A 23512-nucleotide genomic window follows, 5' to 3' on the forward strand; every position below is an offset into this window, starting at 1 on the left:
ATGGAAGAGACAGAGCTGGAGTCTAGGGAAATGAAACCAGCTAGAGTTCGCAGGGCAGAGTGCTAGAGAGGAGAGAGATGCAGAGAGAGAGAAATCTAGAGGGCTGCAGAAGGTCCCCCCGCCCTGAGAACTCAGTGAGTACTGCTCAGTACGGATGTGGGAGAAAGCTTCTGGGGCTGGGAGGGTGAACCACCCAAAAGGATTAGTGGGAACAGCTCCCAGGGCCCCCACAGGGCGGAATAATGCCTGTTCCCGACAGCCAAAGTGGAAAACATCACAGTTCAGGGGCCACTAGTTAGAACCCTAAGAGTCTTGCCTCAGGACTAGAAAAAATTAACCTTAGACTAAGTCCAGAAATCCAGTTCTGGCCCCACCTAAGAAAGCTTAAAATCAAAAGTGGAAAGGATCAAACTCTTTCCAGGTAAGTTAACTGCCACAACCAAGTTCAAGAATGTTTATAGGAATTCAAAAATATCCTGAACCCAACAAGGTAAAATTGATAGTGTCTGGCATCCCATAAAAACATTACCAGGCACACAAAGAAGCAGGAAAATGTAACTCATAAGAAGAGAAAACTCATTCATTGAAACTGATTCAGACACAACACAGATGACAGAATTGTAGATAAGGGCACTGAAATAGTTATTAAGGCCGTTATTTCATATGCTCAAGAAGCTAGAGGAAAACTTGAATATGTTAAGTACAGATATGGAAGTAAAAAAAAAAAGACCCCATCTGAACTTCTAGACATGAAATCTATAATGGCAAATTAGACATTGCAGAAGAAAAAATGGGTAGCTCCCCTACAAAATCCTCAGCAAGGTCTGCTTTTCTCTCTGACACTTCTGTGTGAGTGGATTTTGGTGGACAACTCAAAGAAAATGTTGAGGAGAGTGCAGAACAACAAAGACCCGTAGGGCTCAAGGCAGGGAGTCATGGGAGAGTAAAGGCTTCATATTAGGGATGGGACTGCTTTGATTTCCAGACTTAGGGGAGCCCCAACTGACATCCTAGTTATTAAGAAATCTTTCCCAAATTTCCTTTGGTTGCTTCTGCAAATTGGCTCCCCGCGCTGCCAAAAAGGCCTGGTGTTCCTGAGACCACAGCAGATGTGCAACTTGGAGGGGCACTGAAATCTGCTACATGAAGAAGATGGGTAAAACACCTGGTCTTCAAGAACCTCATGGTTCAGCAAGGAAAACAGAAACATGAAATAATCTCTGGACAGCGGAGTGTCTGCTGTAACATGCTGGCTACCATGTACTGATCACCTGATAGACAGGTACCATGGACATAGGACATCGTTTATCTCCATTTTTCTGCTATGAAAGTTAAGACATAAACACCTTAAGAAATATACCCAAGGTCATCCAGCCAGGTAGTGGCGGAACCACTACGCTATCCTACCCCTGAGGCTGCATAAGATACAGAAGAAACACAGAGGCGTGAACTAGAGTGTGGCAGGGCTCAGCGGGGGCTTTTTTGAGGAAACACTTGTTCAGAAACTCAAAGGAGTAGGAGTTTGCCAGGTGGGCCAGATGGGAAAGGACATTGCAGGTAGAAGGAACCGCAGGTGCAAAGGCACAGAGAAGGCAGGAAAGGGAATGTTGAAAAGTTGGGAGTGGAGAACAGGGAGGTGAAGCAGAAAACAAGCCCAGAATTGTGGGTCAGGACCAGTATGAAAAGGGTCTCAAACACACTGCTAAGGATGCAGATTGTAGCCAGCTAGTTGTTTCCAGTCTTGGGTCTGAATTCTGAGGCACCATCAAGAAGTAAAGGGAATCGGAGGGGAGGCTATAGCTCAGTGGTAGAGCACATGCTTGGCATGCACAAGGTCCTGGGTGCAATTCTCAGTACCTCTGTTAAAATAAATAAGTAAATAAATAAAACCTAATTACCTCCCCCCAAAACAAAAACAAAAATAAATAATTAATTTAAAAAAAAAAGAAGTAAAGAAAATCAGCAACCTAGGTGCAGGTGTGTGAAGAAGACATGCTTTTCTGTTGAGTCTGTGAGACAAAGGTATATAGACATTAGCTTCCACAGATTCACTCACAGTTGGAACTGCTTGCTAACAGAAGACTTTATGAATAAAATGCATCCTCGTTATAGAGTTTTATAGATTTCCAAGTGCCACTGATTGATGTAATTATCTGTGGCACAGATATTCATGTCCTCAGGTTACAGACGTGCTCATTTATGTGCCCAGAGACACGCTGGCAGGAATTAGTGGTTAAAGCTCAAACTCTTCTTAATTCAAGGTGTATGGTGTTCTTTTGGTCCAATAAACCACAGCTCCTTCTATCTGTTTCCTATGACACTTTCAGAAGGTTGGAGATAGGGAACAGGCAGTGTGGACAAGTTAGGTGGCAGGACACCCCCTCAAGAACCCAAGAATTTCCAGTGTCCTTAGTGATCCAGGGCCCCAATGGCTAGTACCCTTTGGCCACCGGATCATTTAGAGGACCCAGAAACCCTCACTTCTGGCTTCCCAAACTGGATCTCTCCAGGTTGGTTTGGAAATACAGGCAGCCCAGGACATTTCTATAAATGCCCCAGCCCCCTATGAAGTGTACACTGATGAGGTGGAGGGGTTTCCAATCCCTCACCTTCCCTGCTCTGACACCTTTGGAGTTCAACAGTACTTTTTTTTCCTCCCCATTTTGCCTTTAAAAAAAAAAAAAAGTAAAAACTATTTTTAGAACAGTTTTAAATTTTGTTAACCTAAACCAATAAAACAGCTGGTTATTTTACAAGCAAAATGTGCTTATTCAGGAGCAGCACAGAATTGCAATTTGGAACATGTAACTATGGTGAAGCACGAGCAAAGGAGAGGAAGTTCTTTTATAGAGGAGAAGGAGAAGATGGGAGGGGCTATTATAAATAAAAAGTCCATTGGAAGAAACTGGGAGTTCAAAGTATAGTGGCTTTTCATTGGCTGAGTCTTAACCATCTCTCATTGGCTGAGCTGTTGCCAGGCAAGGAGAAAATCTTTCTTCCTCCTGCTGGCCATAGCAGTGTAGTACCTCCTGCCATACAAGGTGCAGCTCTTCCTGTTGGGATCTGCATTTACGTTGAATGGTATGTGGGTGACAGTTCCCCTTCTGACTTCCTGACTCCATATTAATGAGGTATCCTTTCATTAATTTTTACAATGTACAGAAAAATTAAGCAGATAAAATAGAGTTCCCATATCTCCCTCCCCCCACCACACACACACACACACACACACACACACACACACACACACACACACAGTCTCCTTATTATTAACATGTGACATCAGTATGGTGCATTTGCTTCTAATGAATCGATATTGAATCATTATCATTAACTAAAGTCTACAATTTATTCAGATTTCCTTAGTATCTGCCAAAAATTCTGTTTATGTTCCAGGATTCCATCCAAGATACCACATTATGTTTAGCTACCATGTTTCCTTAGGCTCCTCTTAACTGTGACAGTTTCTCAGACTTTCCCTGTTTTTGATGACCTTGACAGTTTTGAGAAGTACAGGTCAGTTATAGTGCAGAATGTTCCACTATTGTAATCTGTTTGATGTTCTTCTCATGGTTCCACTGGGGCTATGAGTTTTGGGAGGAAGACAGTAGAGGCAAAGAGGCATTTTCATCACGTCATATCAAGAGTACCCACTACTCAATGATTTATCATTGGTGATGTTGACCTTGATCACCTAGCAGAGGCAGTATTTGTCAAGTTTCTCCACTGCAAAGTTACTCTCTCCCTGGAAGTCACAATACACAGCCCACATGCAAGGAGTGTATATTCTCCCCTCCTTTAGGGTGGAGAAGCTACATGATTTACTTGGAATTCCTCTACATGGGAGATTTGCCTCTTTCCCTCTGTGATGCTGTGATATAAGAAGAAATATATATTTTGGACTTCTTCCTGGTCCCAGGTCAGAGCTCCTGAAAACACCCTCTCATTTCTATGTGATTAAGAGCTATAAGATCAGCTCTTATTAAAATAGTTTTTGTCCCAGGCTCCTGAAGCAGCTCCAGAGTGATCAAGGTGGAAGGAGCATCTTTTGTCATTCAGAACAAGCCCCTACACCTGAGTTTCTGTTCCTTCTGTGACTTTTGAGAAGCCCGGAAGGATGGGTGAGCTGGTTGCTATGGGAACCAACCTTGTGATTAGAGGGTGACCTCTGGAGATTGACTTAATCATCAATAGCCAATAATTTGATCAATCATGCTTACATTATGAAGCTTCCATAATAACCCTAACTGAAGGGGTTTGGAGAACTTCCAAGCTGGTGAATCAAGCTGCTGGGAAGATGGTGTACCCAGAGAGGCCGTGGGAACTCCGCACCCCTTCCCACAGACCTTGCCCTGTCATCTCTTCATCTGGCCATTCACCTGTATCCTTTAATATAGCCTTTGTGATAAATTGGTGATAGTAAGTAGACTGTTTCCCTGGGTTCTGTGAGCCATTCTAGCAAGTTCTTGAACCTAAGAAGGGGGTCATGGGAACCCCCCATTTATAACCAGTCAGTCAGAAGTACTGGACTTGCAATCAGTATCTGAATGGGACAGGGACAGTCTTGTGTGACTGAGCCCTTATTCTGTGGGGTCCGCACTAACCCTGGGCAGTTAGTGTCAAAACTGACTTAAATTGTAGGTCATCTAGACTGTATCTGCCGAGAATTGCTTAATGTGGAAAAACCCACATATCTGGTGACATGAATATTGTGTGACTAAAGGAAACAAAGAAAAGTGTTCCTTTTGTTGGTGTCAGAGAGGTGGGATTTGCTGGAATGGCTCTGGCTCATGGGAAAAGGGTTTGGGAAGACAAAGGGTGAAAGTGTGGGGGCTGAGGAACCTTTGATCCCTGGGTGGCTGCGTGGTCACCCAGGGTGTGAAGCAGCAGCTGTGCAGCAGCAGTTACTAAAGGTAAAAGTGACCAATGGGACTTAGAGCCGAGGCCCTTCCCAGGGAGCTGGTTCACTGGATGCGTAAGGAAATGCAAACTAGTAAGGAAAAGGCAAAACATTCTCTCCCTTGGCTATTGTTACCTGGAACCGCTAAAATGAAATTAAAGAGCATTCTGGTTTGGACTTTGATGATAGACCAAGTGCAGATTCGGGGGGGGGGGGGTGTCAGTCTCAACTTTGGCCACGAGCCTCAAAGCCACCTGGCAAGAGGAAAATTATGCAGTGACAACAGAAAGTACCTTTGAGGCTTCTTAAAGAAGATACCAAGAACATACTCAGCATGGGAGGAAGGCAAAGCCACGGAACTACTGAAGGCAGAGGGTATAATGTGAAGGAGTGGTCTCATTTTGCAGGTCAGCATCATTGGTACAGGTTCCCAAGGAACCTTTATTAAAATGGATTGTGAGAGTTATTTAGAGGCAGTGACTTTGATTGGAAGTGCTGAAGAATGGAAGAGCAAGTTTGGGTTGGTACAGGACCCTCACCTCACTGTGGAGTAATTACAGATGACTTATATGTGATCTGGGCGCAAAAGCAGCTTCTAGGGGGAAGGGTGTATATAGCTCAGTGGTAGAGCACGTGCTAAGCACGCATGCGGTCCTGGGTTCTAATCCCCAGTACCTCCATTATATAAATAAATAAACCTAACTATCTCTCCCCCCAAAACAAACAAACAAAATCAACCAATAAAATAATTTTTTGTTTTTTAAAAAGCAGCTTCTTTCTGCCAGAACAGCCAGCCTGGTGGACTAGAGAAGAGCCACTGTAAGACCTGTATACATTGAGAAGGGGGACCATCCATCTTTCCCTGTAAATGTCAGGTGGTGTGCCGTCAGATGAAGCAGCTCATGTGTTTTGATGTAAGCCACGTGGGACGGGCTTTATGATGGCTGGGAGAGTCACCCACCAAATATGTCTAGTACCCAGGTCATGGTCAATGCTGTGGTTAATGGGGTGCCTTTTCTATGAGTACCTCATAGAACCTTACTGCTGCAAAACCCAGCAGCAGTTCAGGAAGCCTTATCGCATTTGCTGTCTTGGCTTTCCCTCATGAGTCTTCCATTAATAAAAAAAACACATTATGTTAATTAATGAGAGAATGGGGAAAGTTAGAGAGAGGCAAGGGACTGGTTTAAGCATGGTGAGCACTTTTAAATGGTGATTAAGAAATAAGGTGAATAAAGCACACACTGTTAGGAGCAAAACAAAAAGGAAACAGAAAGGGAGTCACACAGAGACTCATCCCCACAGGGTGAAACGGTTAGTAGAAAATAGGATGAAGACATCAATGGAGTTAAAACAAAGGTTTTAATGCAGCACTACCAAGGGTTGGGTGGGCCAAAGGGACTCCCTGCTGGTTCCCCAAATTTAAAAGACACCAAACAGGTCCACTCTATTGACTCCAATTTGGAGAAAGGTAAAAAGGCAGAAGGCAGAGATTTTAACTAGAAAGCTGACCAGCAGTGCCTTGGAGCAGCCGTTAGATAGATACATCGAGATAAAGGTTGAGGAATGAGCCAAGGTGGCCTGACGTATTGCCAGGGGCCCCAGGCCTTTTGCACTTTAGGTGGTAAAATGGCCAGGGGGCAGAGAAGAGAAGTTTCTGGAAGTCCTTTAGGTAGGAGCCCCACAAACTGCGGTAGGAAAACCCCCGGGCAAAGCTCCATGCTGCAATTAGGCTATGAAAACATAAAAATGTGGGGGTTGACGGGGTTATGAAAGTTGGAATGTTTAAACAGGCTCTATGTAAAGTTGCGTCTCCTTTATCTGAATGTTTTATGGGAATGGATATTACGTCTGGCTGGGGAGTACTTCCTCTACCCAGTATTATAAAACCAAAGCCTGGTGATAAAGTCCACAGGAATATGAGGGCTGATGGAATTAAGGTGAGAGTTTGTAGGAGAACTGAAATGTTCGAACAGGCTTCGTGTGGAGTGAGTGGTTGTGTAGAGACCCGGTTGTACTAGGGGGAGATGGACATGTATCTGACTGGATAATGTTCCCCACCTCGTACTATAAAACAGAAGGCATGCAATGCCACCCTTCAAGCCATATTACTTGGACACACTAAACAGGCCCCAACAAGATACTGGAGCCCACATGGTGTGGAGCAAAAGTTGGAGCGCTGGTAGGGAGAAATTCTCCGACATTTATTTTATAGCTGGATGTTGGTACCTCTTAATCCTTTTCACCTATTTCATCCATCCCTCTGCCCACCTCCCCTCTGGCAACCACCAGTTTGTTCTCTGTATCTAAGACTCTCTTTCTGTTTTGTTTGTTTGGTTGGTTGGTTGGTTTTTTAGATTCCACATATAAGTGAAGTCATACGGTATTTGTTTTTCTCTGTCTGAATTATTTCACTTTGCATAATACCCTCTGGGTCCACCCATGTTGTGGCTAAATGGCAAGATTTCATTCTTTTTATGGCTGAGTAATATTCCATTGTGTGTGTGTGTGTGTGTGTGTGTGCGTGCACGTGTGTGTGTGCATGTGCTACATCTTCATCCATCTTATTGCAGAGATCGTTTCACAATGTATAAAAATACTGAATTATTATTGTACACCTGAAACTGATATAATCTTGTATGTTAATTACAACTCCAAAATACTCTGCGTGCCAGCCCTTTATGGAGTGTAGACTGGGCTTTGGTAAAAGCCTGTGAGCACCTCCCAGCCATGACTACTGGGACTTTGGACTAGAGAATTTCCATCTGAGAGGTATTTACTAGCTTGCTATATGATATTAATTGAAACTGCCACTATGACTAAAGGACAAAAAATAATCTTGAAACCTGAAATACCTGTGATGTCTTCTCGGCAATGTCAGAGAAACACTCTAAGGGGGAAGGCAATGTCCAGAAAAGTTCCAGAATAACACAGAAGTGGTTGACATGGGGTCATGCTGCCTGGGGAATGCAAGGAGGAGATAGGCACGGGCAGGGAGCCTCTTTTCCCCCAGGACCGACCCTGGAACAGTGTGAGGAGCTGCTGGCTTCTACTGTCACTTGGACAGTGCCCCGTAAACAGCTCTCGACTGGCCGACAGAGTGCCTGCTTTGTGAATACCAGTTCCAAGGTGAGTGAACATCCTATTTGAAAGGCTACCTCTCCAGTTGAAGAAGCAGTTCCAGGACCAGGGCTGCAACTACAAATCTTGGAAGCAGGGATCCTTAGCAAGAAACTGTAACTACATAGGAGAAATAGCAGGATGGTGAGTGCGGCTGCAGGGAAGTGAGGAGAGGGTAGCAGGTGTGAGCAAACCATTCATAAAGCTCTCTTCTTCTCCACGGACACTCTCTTGGCCTTTGTCTTGAATCAGCCTAAATCAGGCTGCCTCATTTTGCTTTAGAAGCTCCCCAGTTGTCCGCCACATGGATATAATGCAATTTATTCAATAGGTTGTAGGGTTTTTTTCTTCTCTTCTCTTCTCTTCTCTTCTCTTCTCTTCTCTTCTCTTCACTTCACTTTTCTTTTCTAAGGGACCAGGAGGTACGAAATGAAGATCAGGAAGCAGTTGGAGTGGGTTATAAAAGGAGGAAAAATAAAGGGCAAGCCTACTCTTAACAGTTGCAAAGCCAGGGCAAGAGTAGAAATGGAGGTCCACGTGCCAGATGTCTAAATATTAAAAGTTATGAAATAAATTGACATACTATTAAATAAAATATGTCCCATCTTCTCACCTTGACAAACAGACCTTCACACCAGTCTGGAAGGCCAGATTTAAACTGAGAATTGCAGGCTCTCTGGGGTTCTGCACCCAGTCCACAGCCTGCCCCCCCTCTTCTGACTCAGCTCCATCCTACACTGAGAAGGCCCTTGAATGCGCAGGTCTGGACACCTCAGCCTGCCTGTTGAGTTTCTACCTATGCTGCCCTCGGCCCGGGGCTACTCGAGAAGATGGGCTCAGGAATGAGGTCCTACAAGCAGGCAGGGGCCCTTTGGGCAAGAAATTCCTAGGGGCCAAGAACTCAGATTGTGGGTTTGAAGTTGGGGGAGGAGTGGGAGGTGCTGGGTGGGCAGGACCCCTTGATTTCCAGACTTCCTGTCCCTTAGGGAGGGATACAGCTGGGGGAGAGTCAGAGCAGGGTCCTGTGAAGCACAAGGCCCAGGGGGGGCCTACTTGCCCGAGTCTAAGGCTGGTGCTGCTGGAGAGTGGACATGCCTGCCTCCCTTGGGGAAGGAACTGACAGCGTGGAGAAAGTGGGCAGCAGAGAGCAGGGAGCCGGCGCCAGCAGCCCAGCCAGCTGGGGTGACCTGGGCTGAGCAGACAGCAGGAAAGGACAGAGCTGCCAGCTCTACCCAAGCATGCCATGTCAACAGTGGCCAAAGGGGCAAACTGATCCTCATAGAGAAAGAAACCTCAGCAACTACCTGCTCAAAACAGTAACAGCCGCTGAAACCGCAAAGAGAAAGTGTAAACAAGGAAGCTGAAACAAACAATGAAAATACCATCATCTTTTCTGCTGGTCAATGAACATCACTGTAAAGCTGACTGCTCTCCCACAACATGGGGATGTGGATTCCTGGCCCATAGTGGTAGCTAAGTAGCACTGAGAGGTGAGCGGGTCACTGTGCATCTCTGTTTCCTCATCTGTCAAAAAGGGATACACTTGTCCTAGCTCGCTCTGCTTGCAAGGGACTTTTATGATAATTTTAAAAAATGTATTCCTTTGCTGGATGTGAATTTTCTCTCTCAAAGTTGACGGGCTGGCTCAACATAACCTTGATGCAACCTTCATGAAAAGTGAGAAGAGAAGTGGTCAAGCTGCCTCATGCTAGATAAGCATCCAGGCAAAGAGGACTGGCCGAGAGGGAAGACAGGCCAGCCTTTCTTGGAAAAGGAGGGTAGCCGCTCTTTGTAAGCACCTGTCTGCGAGCACCAGGGTAAGTAGGGTATAGAGCATCTGGAAAGCAAACTGCATACATCTGCACTAGCAGGTCATTTACACACAGGACCTCTGTCATTTACATTTCACTTAGCTTCTGGGTACAAAAGCAGACAAGCGAGGAAAGATTTCAAGTACTCGCTGTGTGCAGAGCTGTGCTGAATACTTTAGGGAGCTTGACAGTGGATGAGCGACTGAGGAAAACAGAAAAACAGAAAGGCCCTTTACAGAGCAATGTGTTTATCCATGCCTGTGTGTGGATCAGTAATAATGACTGTCACTACGGAGTACTAGGAGTGACGAAATTTATAGATTTGATGCCCTCCCCATACAAATCGCAGCTGGCTATTTTGAAGAAATAAACAAGATGACTTGAAAAAGTATATGGAAAAGCAAGGGCTCTAGAATAGTCAAAACAACCTTCAAAAAGAACGAAGTTGGGGGACTTAACACTGTTTAATATCACGACTTACTGTGGGCGGGGAGGGTATAGCTCAGTGGTAGAGTGCCTGCTTAGCAGGCACGAGATCCTGGGTTCAATCCCCAGTACCTCCATTAATAAATAAATAAACCTAATTACCTCCCCCAACAAAATAAAAAAAGACTTATAAAGCCACAATAATCAGGACAGTGTGGTATTGTTGTAAGGAAAAGACAAATAACTTAATGGAACAGAATAGAGCCCAGAAATAGAGTCACACACATACAGTTAATCGATTTTCTACAAAAATGCCATGTGAAGTCAATGGGGGAAAGGAATGTCTTTTCAATGAAAATTGCTGGAACAACTGGAAATCTCTTTGGGAAAAAAAATGAATCTTGATCCCTATCTGACTTTATCCACAAAATTTATTTGAGACGGATTGTGGACCTAACCTAAAACCCCAGAACCATAAAGCTTCTTAAAGAAAACAGAAGACTATCTTTGTGATCTAGAAGTAGGGAAAGGTTTCTGGGCCCACATACAAAAAGAACAAAATTTTAAATGGTTTCATCAGAATATAAAATTTCTGCTTATCAAAAGACACCACTAAGAAAATGAATTGACAAGCTGCAGACCTGGAAAAAAAAAATCTTTGCAGCAATATACCTGACAAAGGATTTATATCCAAGACATGTAAAAAGCTTTTACAAATCAATAATAAAAATATAAACATTCCAGGGACAAAATGGGAGAAGACTTCAACAGACACTTTACAAAGTAAGTTATACAAATGGCCAATAACAGTTTAAAAAGTGCTCAACAACATTAGTCACCAGGGAAATGGCACTTAAAACCACAGGAAAACACGACTTCATAAATACTAGAATGGCTAAAACCAAAGACTGATGTTCCAACTTTCTACTGCTCCATAACTTATCACCCCAAAACTTAGTAACTTAAACAATTACAATCATTTTTTTTATTTCTCACAGTTTCTTCGGGTCAGGAATTGAGGAATTGTCTGGGTAGGGCTGGTTGGGGAGTCTCTCCTGCTGTTACAGTCTGACTACAGCTGGAGGTGGGAAAGTGGGGCCTGGAGCGGCTAGGACATCTCTCTCTCTCTCTCTCTCTCCTTTCGTATATTCTTAGGATCTCTCCATGTGGTCTAGTTCGGGCTTCCTGGGGGCACTCAGACTTCTTACCAGGAGGGTCAGGTCTCCAGGAGCAAGTCTTCTGCTAACCACGTGGATATGCGTTCTCTTTTATGACCTGGCCTAAGAAGTCACATAGTGTCACTTTCGCCACATACTAGTGGTAACAAGTGGGTCCACCAACCCACCTAGATTGAAAGGGAGTGGAATTAGACTGTCTCTTGTTGTGGCAAGATTCTAGAAGAGCAAGTGGGATGACAGATGTCATTGCAGCCATGTTTGTAAAATACAGTCTAGTGGATAAACCTGGAAAGAAAAGGTTACAGCTTCTACCAGGCCTTAAGTCACACTAAAGTTCAGTCTTGATACTGCTTGTGATGGGGCCCCACTGGAGGCTTTTAAGCAAGAGAGTGAAATTGTCCATCATCTTAAGAAGTTCATTCTAGCAAATGGGTGGATAAAGAATTTGTGGGCGTGTTTGGAAGCAGAGACCACTTAAGAAGGGCGTCCAGAAGTTCAAGTCCTACCTGTGGTGGTCAGCCCTGCCCTAGGTGAGCGCACAGGGAGAGAGTGGGGGCAAGGAAGGCTGCCAGGTCTCTGGCCTGACCCTCTGTTTCTGTCACAGAGATGGAGAATGATGGAGAAGTCAGTTTGTTTGGTCATGGGCTTGAAAGGCCAGGGTAGACGTACAAAATTTGAACTCGGGGTAAAAATTTAGGAGAGAACACACAGCATTTAAAAAGGCGCAGGAGTGGACGAGATGTCCGTCAGCCCAAACATTCAGAACCTCTACCCTCTCTTTCCCTTGGCACCGCCGACCACGCCAAGCGCGCAGGCCGAAATACGCACGCGCACATCTGCGTCTACAGCAGCTCCTGGGTGACAGCCTCCGGAATGCGCACGCGCGGTGTGCGGCGGTCGCCATGGAGACGCGTGGCTTGGCCGGGTTCTTCTCGCCCGGAGCCGCGGACTCAACTGCAGCTGCGGGTCTCGGGCTGCCCCGGGCGCTGGGGGTTGGCCCAGCGGGCGGATGGAGGGTGGTGGTGGGGCCGGGGCGTCGGGGTATGGTGAGAAGGGCGAGGACAGCGGGGACGAGGAGGAGGAGCAAGAGGGCGGCAAGGCGGGCTCGCATGGGTCCAGACTGCCCCCCATCGCAGGCTGCGCCTCAGAACTGACCAAACGGAAAGTAAAGAAGAAAAAGAAGAAAAAGGCCAAGGGGTCGGGCAAGGGGGACGGTAAGAGGAGCAGCTAGCGCGGCAGCCTCAAATCCCCTACCTGAGATTCTTCTCCATGGACACCCACTCCCACCTCTCAGAGACCCCCCACCCCGTCTACTTGGGGGCCACGTCAGCCCAGAAACAGAAACTTGCCAGTCCCAGTCAGAGGTCTTCCCGCTCCCCGCACATACCACTTACCGCTGCACAGTGATGCCCCAGCCCTACCCATAGAGATCACCCTTGTCCACAGAGACCCCCAAATCCTGCGTTGAGAATTCTCAACAACCATGGAGACCCTTAACCCCACACAGAGACAACCCACAGATACTCAGTGTTATCCCCACAGAGCCTCCCCACCCAACACTGTGACTCCTAGCTTTACACATTCATTCAACTTTCTTAATCCCTAAGTCCAAATTCAAAATCCTAACATCCGTACCTTCTGTACAGAAATCTCAAGCCCTCCTACAGAGATGCCTTTATCCTCACACACAGACTTTCCCAACCCAAAGATACTAAGGCACTAGTGACAGCCACTCACACACAGAATCGCAGACTCCTGCCTTCCACCTAGAGACCCTCCTTATGCCCTCGTACATTAGGGCACCTGCTTCTGGATGCTGTGTTGACACTCAGGACACGCATATAAAGTATCCTCCCTGCACAGACCATCCTCCCCCTTCCCTCATTCACCAAGGCCGGCCTTTGACTGCATACACCATCACACCAGTCACAGCTGCACACTCTCTTGTAATCCCCAACACCCTCAAAAACACCCGCTTGAATCACTATAACTACCAAACAAAACTAAAGCGCAGATACCCCAGCAGGCACACGCATTCACAGTCTGCACAAACAAGCAGACACTCTGGTACACACTCACCGCATAGACCCCTCCTGCACACATATAATCACACACACGGGGTTCTCACTCCAGGCTCTCCCGGGGACACTTCACAGGTGTACACACACCAACAACTGTCACAGACCCACAGAGTCCCTATAGCTCACTGAGCTCCTCTCATAGAACCTGCTAGTGTCATGACAAAGGCCCTGAGCACTCACTTTACAAAGAGAGAATGTGTCTGTCCTTGGGTGCTGTAAGTCTCCACTGTCTCTTGTGTGGTCCACTTCAGGGTCTCTGTCAGAGAGGTGGCTCTCATTGACCCTGGCACAATGGGCCTGACCTCCGGCACAGCTAGTCCTGGGTTCAAGTTTCTGGGCCCTGGTCCTTTCTGTGCAGAGCCGGCTCCCCTGGCCAGCTGGAGGCAGATGGAAAAGCATCCTTCCCTATATCAGCCTTGCAGTATGGGGAAGGGAGCAGTGGGCAGACTATAATTCCTTCTTCAGGTGGAATTGTAATAAAAAGGGAAGAAAACAATTCTAGAGTTTAGGTCCAAAAGCCCCATGTGTAGCTGCCAAACCAGATTAGGAAATTTATTATCTTTGGGGCTTAGCTTCTGACTCTAGAAATTACAGTGGCACGTACCTTATACTGTCAGCAGGGGACACCAAATAATTGTTGGGTAGTGGGAAAGTATAGAAATATCAAGAGAGGATTTTTTTTTTTTTTTGGTGGGCAGAGGGAGATCCCCCCCCCAAATAGGATGAGCTGATGAAGGAATCACAATTTGTAGTGTTTTATATGCATGTTACATAATTCAGAAATTCTATTAATATTTTCCCAAAAATCAGTACAAGCCACACAGCAGACATATTTCCTGGCTTGGCAGAATGCTTTTGGGAGTCAGATTTAGGAAGCTTTCCTCTTGTTCTCCATTTCTTCCATCATAAAGTGTCTAGACTAGGAGTAAGTCACAGACTCCCAGAACTGGAAATTACCCTGGTGAGCATGTGGAGAGAGGAAGAGGGGGGTGCCACACGGAAAGAACAGGGCACTGGGAGTCAGGCCTGTGTTCAGATCCTGGCTCTGCCACCTGCTATGTGACATTGGCAAGAGACTGAAACTTGGAGTCTCTTTTCCCACCTGGTAAACAGGGCTGATAGCCTTTACCCAGAGGACCTGGCTCATAGGACATGCTCGATAAACAGTTCCTCCCTCCCCAAAATGACAACCCAAAGCATCTAGGCAGTGGGTGTGTAGGAGGCTGGTGGGATTGGCCACCTGAGCCCTAGGTGAGGAGGGGCCTCCACTTCCCCTTTACATCTTTGGTGGTTTGGGCATCGTCTCTGAGCAGGCTGAGAGCAGGCACCACAAACGTTCACACTACCCATCTGCTCAGCAGATAAACATCAGAGTCGAACCCTGAAGAATCAGCAGCTGTCTTCATCCTTCCATGACATCTTAAGACCCAGCAAAGATCACGGGGCGGGGCCGGAGCACAGACAGGACAGGAATGAAAGCAAGCTCACCCCTTCTTACTCCTCCGCCGCACGTCTCTCCCACTTTACCGAAATAGAAGAGAACCTTTCCAACCGGGTCAACGAAAGTCTGCGTTGGGATGGAGCTCTCGCCGACCCAGAGGCCGAAAAAGAAAGGATTCGCATCTATAAGCTGAACCGGAGGAAGCGGTACCGGGTTTGGGCCCTCAAGGGCTTCCACGCGGACCTCGGTGCCGAGGAGACCCCCGAGAACCCAGCCTGCCTCTTGGACCAGGACGGCGCCCGAGCCGCAGGCGGCACGCACTGAATGCGGGGCAGCCGAATTGCTGCTTTAAAGGAAACCTTATTCCGAAGCTCCTACACTCCGTCCGATCTAGCTACAACTATGCCGGAGTGAAAACCCACCCATGACGCGGACAAGCTTATAATTTATCCTAACCACGAGCTGATGTGTTTAAAAAAATAAATAAATAAAAATAAAAGGAAATCAGACCTACCTCTGAAGCAAGCAGATGTCTGAGGTCTTGACGAGCTCAACTCTCCTCCCGCCAAGACAGACTTCGTTGCTCAGAAAAGCCACAGCTGCTTCAGAGTGAAAGCAAAGCCGTGAACTAAACTCTTTCCCGAATTTCCTGTTTTTCAAATAAGCTGGCATCCTCTAGTTATGTGACTTCCCAACACAGATATCTATAATCTCCCCCCCCCCAACAAGAAAAGAGTGTGTAGATGGTATCAATTCTAAATCTTAAACTAATTTCATGGGTAAAACTCCTCACGTAGCATGTTTCTGTAGGCCCATGGAAAATGCCCCAAATATCCTGGAGACCATACTTTAATTAAATATACTCCCTGCTCTTATGTGGCTTTCAGAATAAACGAGTTCTGGGGTTGGGGGTATGGCTCAGTGGTAGAGCACATGCATGAGGTCCTGGATTCCATCCTCAGTACCTCCACTAAGAAAATAGAATGGTAATTAAAAAAAAAAAAAGGGTTCAGCAAAATAAGTGAATTCCAGAACGGCATCTCTGGGAGGTTATGATGTGACGTCTCAAAGGAATATTGCTTCTCTTATCAATATGGTCCTTCCCTAATCCCCCAAGACAGCATTTTGAGCAGAATTCTGGAGCATTAAAAAGACCCTACTATACTACTTGCTCTAAATTAGCATTCTTCCCTTCCACAAATACTGACTGAGGGCCACGTGCTGCCTTAGTTTGGATTCTTCAAGAAGTAAAGACTCAAATGCAAGTAGATTGATTACCTGGGAGGTGAAGAAAAAATCAGCAGAGGGGATACCGGGAAGGAGAGAGTCAATCCATGGATCCTATTAAACCAGCTTCCTTACTGGGCAGCTGGGCCTTAGTCCTACCAGGAAACAGTGTCGGGACTATCCTGCCCGAAAGGGAGGGAGCTGGGGTATTAGACTCCCCAGAGGCCTTGGTTCAGGGGTCCTGGGGACTGTTAGTTCCCTGGCATTCCTAGAGGCCAACTTCAGTTGGGGAAAACCACCTTCAGGCACAAAGATGCAGCCCAAAAGTTCCAAGGGATGGGGTGGTCTCTGGGGTGGCCTCGGTCCCCTCTGTCCGGCACAGTGCAGGCCCTGAGTGGGACAGAGTGGAGGTTTAGGATGAAGGTCCTGCCTTCAAGGCATTAAAGACACACCGTGTACTCAGGAGAAGCTGAAAGCCAACGCCAAGCATCATAGAATGTGTATTTGAAAGTTGAGCAGAAGTGGTCCTCTTGGTCTCTGCCAGCCCCCAGCCAACAGGCAGCCCTCATCCCCCTCCTTAAAAGGTCAGGTACAGAGTTTTCTCCTGTCAGCCCTCGGACCCTGGGAAGATACACTGAAGGGCCTTTCAGAAGAGGCCTGTCCTCCCCAGGCCAGGACCGTCCCCTGCCACCAGGTTGGGGGGTACCCATGGAATCAGGCAGAGGGGACCAAGTGCTTGGGTGCGGCTCCGTGGGGAGGAGCAGGTGGGCAGTGAGCTAGTACTCAGCCTCAGACCTCACCCAGTGCCCCAGGTTCAAAGTAAAGACAGCAGAGGGTGGGGCAGCTGATTTGGCATTTCCTGTGTCCTCTGGCTCAGCCCTTGTGGCTGCAGGTGCTGTGTGTGGAGGCGTCGCATGCCAGCCTCGGGATGCTTTGATCACTTTGCACTGTCTTCCACCAAGGGTGGGGAAGGAGGCGGCCTGTGGTCACCTTTCTGCTTTGAGATATCCTGCGAGAGTGGTGAAAATTATGCGCTTTGATCTCAGAGCTGCATTTACCTCTTTCCCACCATATACTCACTGTGTAACTTCAGACAAATTGCTTAACCTCTCTGAGCCTTAGTTACCATATCTGGAAACAGAGATGCAAATACCTACCTTAGTGTTGTGAGAATCAAATGCAGGAATTACATACAGCATTTAGCATAACCCCTGGCCCTCAGGAAACACTTCAGTCTACTGCAAAAGTTTTTAAGCAATGATGTTTTATGTTGGGATAGCTACACAGCCACTGGGGACTGTCCTGGGTGATGATGTAGCGCTCACCTTGTCAAAGGGTGAGCTTCAAAAAGAACGTGGCTACAGTGGCTGGCTGATGGAATTCTAACAAACTGCAAAACAAATTACAAGGGTCTGGAGAAGAGGGAATATAGGAGGAATTAATCAAGGCTCTCGAAGCCCAGTGTTCTGGGAAGGGGGCTTTGGGCCAAACAAGAATGTGCCTACTTGTATCCTGGAAGCAAGTGGGAGATACAAATAAAGGAAGCAGATGGGGGTTAACGCTTCCACAAGCACAGAAGTGGCTTCAACTCAAACCACATTGGGTTAAAAGTTTTAAGTATCTTTCTGACACCCAGCCTGTTTCAGTGAGGACCCTTCCAGTGGCAAGGAATAGAAAACCCAGTGAAAACTGGCTTGCAGACAAGGGACTGACTGACTTATCAGGCCAAGAGTCCAGGGTTGGTTGTGGCTTCAGGCATGGCTACATCCAGGAGGTCATACTGTGTCATTAAAATTTGTCTCTTTCTCCACATCTTGTCCCTGCCTCCCCTGATTAGCCTCATGTTCAGGCAGGTTCTCATAGCAGGACTGCAGAGATGACCACTGACATCCTTACAGTTCATTCAAGAAAAGAGAGTCACTCCTGTGTCCCTATTTAGTGTCACTATCAACAACAGAGAAGGTCTCTGGCATGGCACAGGTCATATGCCCATCACTGGACTAATCACAGAGTCCAAGAAATTGAGTGCTCCACAGACCTAGCGTATGGTGAAGGCATGGCGGGGGGAGGCAACCCCAGCCGACACATGCACTGAACAGATTGTCATAGAATCTATATGAAATCTACGTAGAATTCAGGGTGGCTCCGTAAAGAGCTGCCAATGATTCATTTTTAAAAGACCTTGACTAAGGGTCATGGGAGTGGATTGCATAGCATGAGTTCATCTCAACGGTCTGGATTGACTGCACACTTATCTCCAGAACTACTGACCCTTGGCCAACACTCGGGAATCTATTAACTACAGATGAACAGTGCTGTGTAACCCTGGGTCCAGGAGTTGTTTTGGAGCAGAATGTATCAGCCGGTGAGCACTGTTTAGTAATCATAATTGGGCTCATGATTTGCGCCTGGGTTGGGTGGCACCTAGGGGGTGGGTTTCAACCTTTAAGGCTGATCACGTCACTAGAATGTGCCTACGTGACTAGCTCACTATAAGACGCTCCCACCATGAGTAGCCTTTGGGTTTCCACACCAGTCATGGTTGGAGACTTGGAAACAAAGTGCTTCTGTGTGAGCCCTGTGAATATCCATGAGGGACATCACAGGAAGACAAATTCCAGGGATGAAATGACTGGTGTGGATTGGCGTGGGAGATGTCCCCTGTGATCTCTGCCTCCTAGCGTTCATACCCTCCCATCGGGTACCTATGGACTCTAAGGAATAGAATGTGGCCAAAATGATGGAATGTCTCTTCCAAGATGGGGTTTGGAGCATCTTACAGCGTCTTACTGGTCACGTAGGCACATTCTAGTGACATGATCAACCTTAAAGGTTGAAACCCACCCCCTAGGTGCCACCCAACCCAAGTGCAAATCACAGAAAGAGACTGTGTTCAGGGGAAGGAGGGGAAGCTGAAGAGGTGGAGCACAGGTGGGTGGAGGGATGAACGGGGCTGTGAAATTCTTCTGTGCGAAACTGTAACGGTGGATACATGTCCTTACACGTTTGTCCAAACCCATAGAAAGGACAATGCGAAGAGTGACTCCTAAACCCTGGACTTCAGTTAATCACAACGTGTCAGTGTGGGCTCATCGGTTGTAACAGATGCACCACACTAATGCAAGGTATTAACAACTGGGGAATCCCGAGGGGAGGCTCACATGGCAGGGAGCTGATGCCTCCCACCAACAGCCGTGCAGCTGAGCTCGGAAGCAGGACCCACCCCCGTTAAGTCCCGAAGGACACCTTGATTACAGCCTGTGAGACTGGACACCAGAGGCATCCAGCTGAGCTACCCCCACATCCCTGACCCACAGAAACTGCGAGATAATAAAGTTGTTTGAAGCCACCAAGTCTTGGGGTCATTTGGTCGCTAATACACTTGGCCTCTTCCTTCACCATCAGCTGTGCTGATTCTCAGCGAGCTGCCTCCACCTTGACCAGAGAGTGGAAACCCCACCGCCCGACCTTCTCAGAAGCAGCTGTGTGTTATTCGGCACCACAGGGCTCCGAGGAGGCCTCAGTGTATTTCCAGGGCAGGGGGCGCTGCTGGGCGAGTTAGGTGCTAGGTCCAACTAAATGGTTTCTACCTGTTATGCTCACAGGTGGAGCCGTCAATAGCTGTTTCTGCTTTCCCAGTCTGTGTTCTGTGCCCTGCCCCCCACCTTGTAATGATACTATCTTAGGTCATTTTCTAGTATATAGATCTTCTACCTGATTTGTCCCTCCGTTGAAATATTCCCTGAGTGGTGGGGGTTCTTATCTCCATTTTACGGTTTAGGCTTAAAGAGAAGAGGTGACTTAGAAGACTGGCCCCAAGGTCTCCAGGGGTCTTTTTAGAAAACGTTTCTCCAGCAACTGCTAAGTATGCAGCTCTCTGCTGACTGCTGCCAGGATACCGGCAATGACAGCCTTCTCCCCTGCCTCGGCCTTCTGTCCGTCTGTCTGTCCGTAACGCCCGTGATTCCATTTCATCTCTGCAACCATCTCTGAGATGCGAGATGTCACGGTCCCAGTCACACAGGATGAAACGGGCCCAGACAGGGAAGTGACTTGCTCAGAGTCACACAGAGACTAGGGGGAGGCGCTGGGATGTCACACCCAAGTCTGGCTTGTTCCAAAGGTCCAGCTCTTAATTGCTCTGCTGTGGTGCTCAGACAGGCTCCCCAAGCAGGTGGGAGCCAAGTTCCTTCCATTCAGTCCCAGTGTTCTACCACCATGGAAAGAGGTAGCAGATGGCACTGGGGCTTGTCAGGAGGGCTGGCGGCTGAAACAGGTTGATGTGTCATCAGAAGGAGGGAGTCCTTCCTGGGAACTCTGGCCAGTAGGGAAGCATCCTGGGGAGAAGAGGTCTGCGGAGGAAGAAATCTCTGCCCACTGTCTCCAGAGGGCCCGGGGGTGATGGGAAAACAGTCTCTCAGGCCTCCTGGCCACACTGTGTACTTGTTCATGGTCAGATCTGGCCTTTGAGACCTCCGACAGCCCGCCTTCTGACCAGCACGGGGAAGGGCTTGGGAAGGTTCCGCCTCCTCACAGCACCCGAGGCCCGCCCGCCTGCGGCTACTCACTGCACGAGGATGGTGAGGAGGCCTCCCTGCTCAAACCCTGGGCCTGGGGCCAGCAGCCCACGCATGACCTTGTTAGGAGCTTGTTAGAAATTCTCGGGCCCCAGCCCAGACTTCCCAAATCAGAACGTATAGTTTAACAAGTCCCCAGGTGGCTCACATGCAAGCTGACATTTGAGAAGCTGCGGTGGTTGGGAGGTGATTCCCCACAGACACGTGTCTGCGCGTCCGGAGAGGAGAGACGCTGACTGCCTGCGTTCTCTTGCTCTCCATTCCAGTTCCTAAGCTCAGAGTTCCTCTCCCCTAACACGACCCTTTATGTCCTGGTACCACCTGGCCCCCTCTGCATCATTCTGTGGGGATGGAGGCCCTGGAATCCAACAAACAGAGGCGGAATCTCTGGCTATTGCTGTGACTCACAAATCGTCCTTTGTCACTGACCCAAGAGACTCGTGTCTTCAGCCAGCATCCATGAAAGTGAGGAGGAGGCTAACATGTTAGCTTGCAGTTAGTGTAAAAGCCCAGACTCTCCATAGCTCTTAACCCCGGTCTGAGGGACAGACACACTGATCATTGAGCTCTCTGGCTTCTCTACGCTTAACTCACCAGGAAGTTGTATCATGTTCCACACACAGGTTTTACTTCTCAGATTACCGAGGAAAGGCCTACATATTACAGACAAATTAGCAAAAAAAAAAAAAAAAAAAGTGTTTTTAAAACACCGAATAGTCCCACCATTCAGAGAGCTCTAGACTCATCCATTTGGTACCCATCCTTCCAGTCCTTTACTAGTCATGCAACTACAAACAGGAAAATAAAACTAATGGGGTGATAATACATGTGCTGTCCTCTGACTGGCGTCTGAAAAATACAGCAGGGACATCTTTTCAAGTCCCTAAATTCACATCCACCTCATCATTTGTGATGCTTCCCTGGTATTTCATTATAGAGACTATTAATTCAACCCCTATTTGTGGACATTGACTTAGTTTCCTTTTTTTTTTTTGGCTATTCTGAACAAGTTTGCAAGAAACATCTTTAGATGCACATTTTAGTGCAGTTTTCCAGTGCTTTGTGTACATTCTTGGGAGTGAAATCACAAGCCAAAAAGTAATTAAAACAAGAAACACTTGTATAGTTTTTAACTCATGGCCAGTACTGTTCTAAGCACTTTGCATGTATTAACTCATTTATCTTCACAAGTTCTCCATGAGAAAAGAGGTCTTCTTATCCTTATTTTACAGAAAGTTTAAGGGACTTGCTCAAGGTCACACAGCTCATAAATGGTGGAGCTGAGATTTTAATCTAGGCAGTCTAGTGAAGGCGTCCAGGATACGTCACCCCCAAATCTGCCACTTTGGCATAAGGATTATTTTGAGCTGAAGGCAACTAAGAATCAACAGATGTAGATTGCTCTCCCCTTATCTGCCTAAAAACAGGGCATAAATTTCCCTTTGTGAAGGTGGCAAAGATTGTACCCTTTTGAAAATAAGTGAATACAAATAAATCCATGAAAAACAAATATACAAAAGAATCCATCTAAACTAACTTTTTTGGACATTTCTTGCTTTGTAAGAACTTCTCCAGGCTGGGAACAGTTGCGTGGACATTCAGAACATCCTGTTCATTGTGCTTGCCAGCTTAATTCTCTACCCTCAGCCCCAGGGCTTTGGGAGAAAAGCAGTAATTTGTAATTATCAGCAATCGGTTTGATGCTCCCAAGACCCCTGCCTTCTCACTGGGCAAAAGAAACCAGCAAACATAAAGAACAAAAATCTCCCACTAAGACAAAACAAAACAAAACAAAACCAACCCAGCCCCTTTATGCTCTGATGACTTAATTCCACCCCTACTATTCCATGCTACTGTGAGGTTGAAAATAGCATTTGCCTTGTCGCCATCTAAAAGCAATGTAGTCTGTTAGATTGGTCCATTGTACCACCATCAGAAGCTACAGTTCTCCAAAAATCAGTAATGCTTTATCTCCTGGGGAAACAGGAGTGATTTTTATTTTTGCAAATATGTATTTTCCAATTTGTTTTAAACAAGCACTTACCAGTTGTGTCATAGAAACATTATTAAAGATACACTTCTTCCAAGTTTTACTGTGGAAACCTTCAAATATATATAAAGTAGACATAGCATAATGAAACCCCATGTATCCATCACCCAGTTTCTAGAATTTTCACCTTCTACCATTCTTTTTTTTATCTGTATCTCCATCCACTCCCCATTCCTCTCATTTTTTATAATTCTCTTTTCTTGGAGGAAAAAATTACATTAGAATGCACGGATCTAAATTGTACAGTTTTGACAAAGTATATACCCAGGCAACTCACTCTCATCATGATATAAAATGTTTCCATCTGCAAAGAAAGTTCCCTCACTCCCTTCCCAATCATCCTCATCACATACACCTCGGCAATCACTATTATTTTTTTCAACTTAGATTCGTTTTGCCGGCTCTAGATGGTCATGCATATGCAATCGTGTGGTCTATAGTCTCTGGTGCCTGTCAGCATCATGTCTGTGAGATTCATCCCGATGTTACATGTAGCAGTAATGTATTCCTTTTACTGCTAAGTGGTATTCCACTGTAGGAACACAGACCAAGGTGGATTACTTCTCCTGTTGATGGATGGACATTTCAGCTCCTTCAGCACATGGTGAACTAAACTGCCATGAACACTCTCGTATTTTCATATGAACACTTTCATTTCTGTTGGGTAAATTATCTAGTGGCATTTCATTGTGATTTTAATT

General features: G+C 46.6%; 2 protein-coding genes across 3 annotated transcripts in view; one reads left to right on the plus strand and one right to left on the minus strand.

Annotated features, from left to right (window-relative positions):
- Positions 1 to 15600, minus strand: part of RPH3AL (rabphilin 3A like (without C2 domains)) — a 142217-nt gene extending 126617 nt beyond the window's left edge. For both annotated transcript variants that reach the window (XM_032457505.1, XM_032457501.1), the window contains exon 1: positions 15472 to 15600. The gene's annotated coding sequence lies outside the window, so the exon portion shown is untranslated. The remainder of the gene's footprint in view (positions 1 to 15471) is intronic.
- C16H17orf97 (chromosome 16 C17orf97 homolog) lies at positions 12175 to 15460 on the plus strand. Its single transcript, XM_032498629.1, has 3 exons — positions 12175 to 12293; positions 12396 to 12649; positions 14878 to 15460. Exons 1-3 carry the CDS (start codon positions 12175 to 12177, stop codon positions 15279 to 15281), a joined length of 777 nt encoding a protein of 258 aa, XP_032354520.1. The 3' UTR covers positions 15282 to 15460.
- Positions 15601 to 23512: the final 7912 nt, after the last annotated feature.

The sequence above is a fragment of the Camelus ferus genome, chromosome 16 (genome assembly GCF_009834535.1).
Source record: "Camelus ferus isolate YT-003-E chromosome 16, BCGSAC_Cfer_1.0, whole genome shotgun sequence".
In the NCBI taxonomy this organism is placed as follows: domain Eukaryota; kingdom Metazoa; phylum Chordata; class Mammalia; order Artiodactyla; family Camelidae; genus Camelus; species Camelus ferus.

Coding starts and splice junctions, on each gene's coding strand:
- C16H17orf97 (XM_032498629.1), top strand. CDS start 12,175: ATGTCCGTCAGCCCAAACATTCAGAACCTCTACCCTCTCTTTCCCTTG. Junction 12,294..12,395: donor GCGTCTACAGCAGCTCCTGG/GTGACAGCCTCC, acceptor ACTCAACTGCAG/CTGCGGGTCTCGGGCTGCCC. Junction 12,650..14,877: donor GGGGTCGGGCAAGGGGGACG/GTAAGAGGAGCA, acceptor TCTGCTCAGCAG/ATAAACATCAGAGTCGAACC.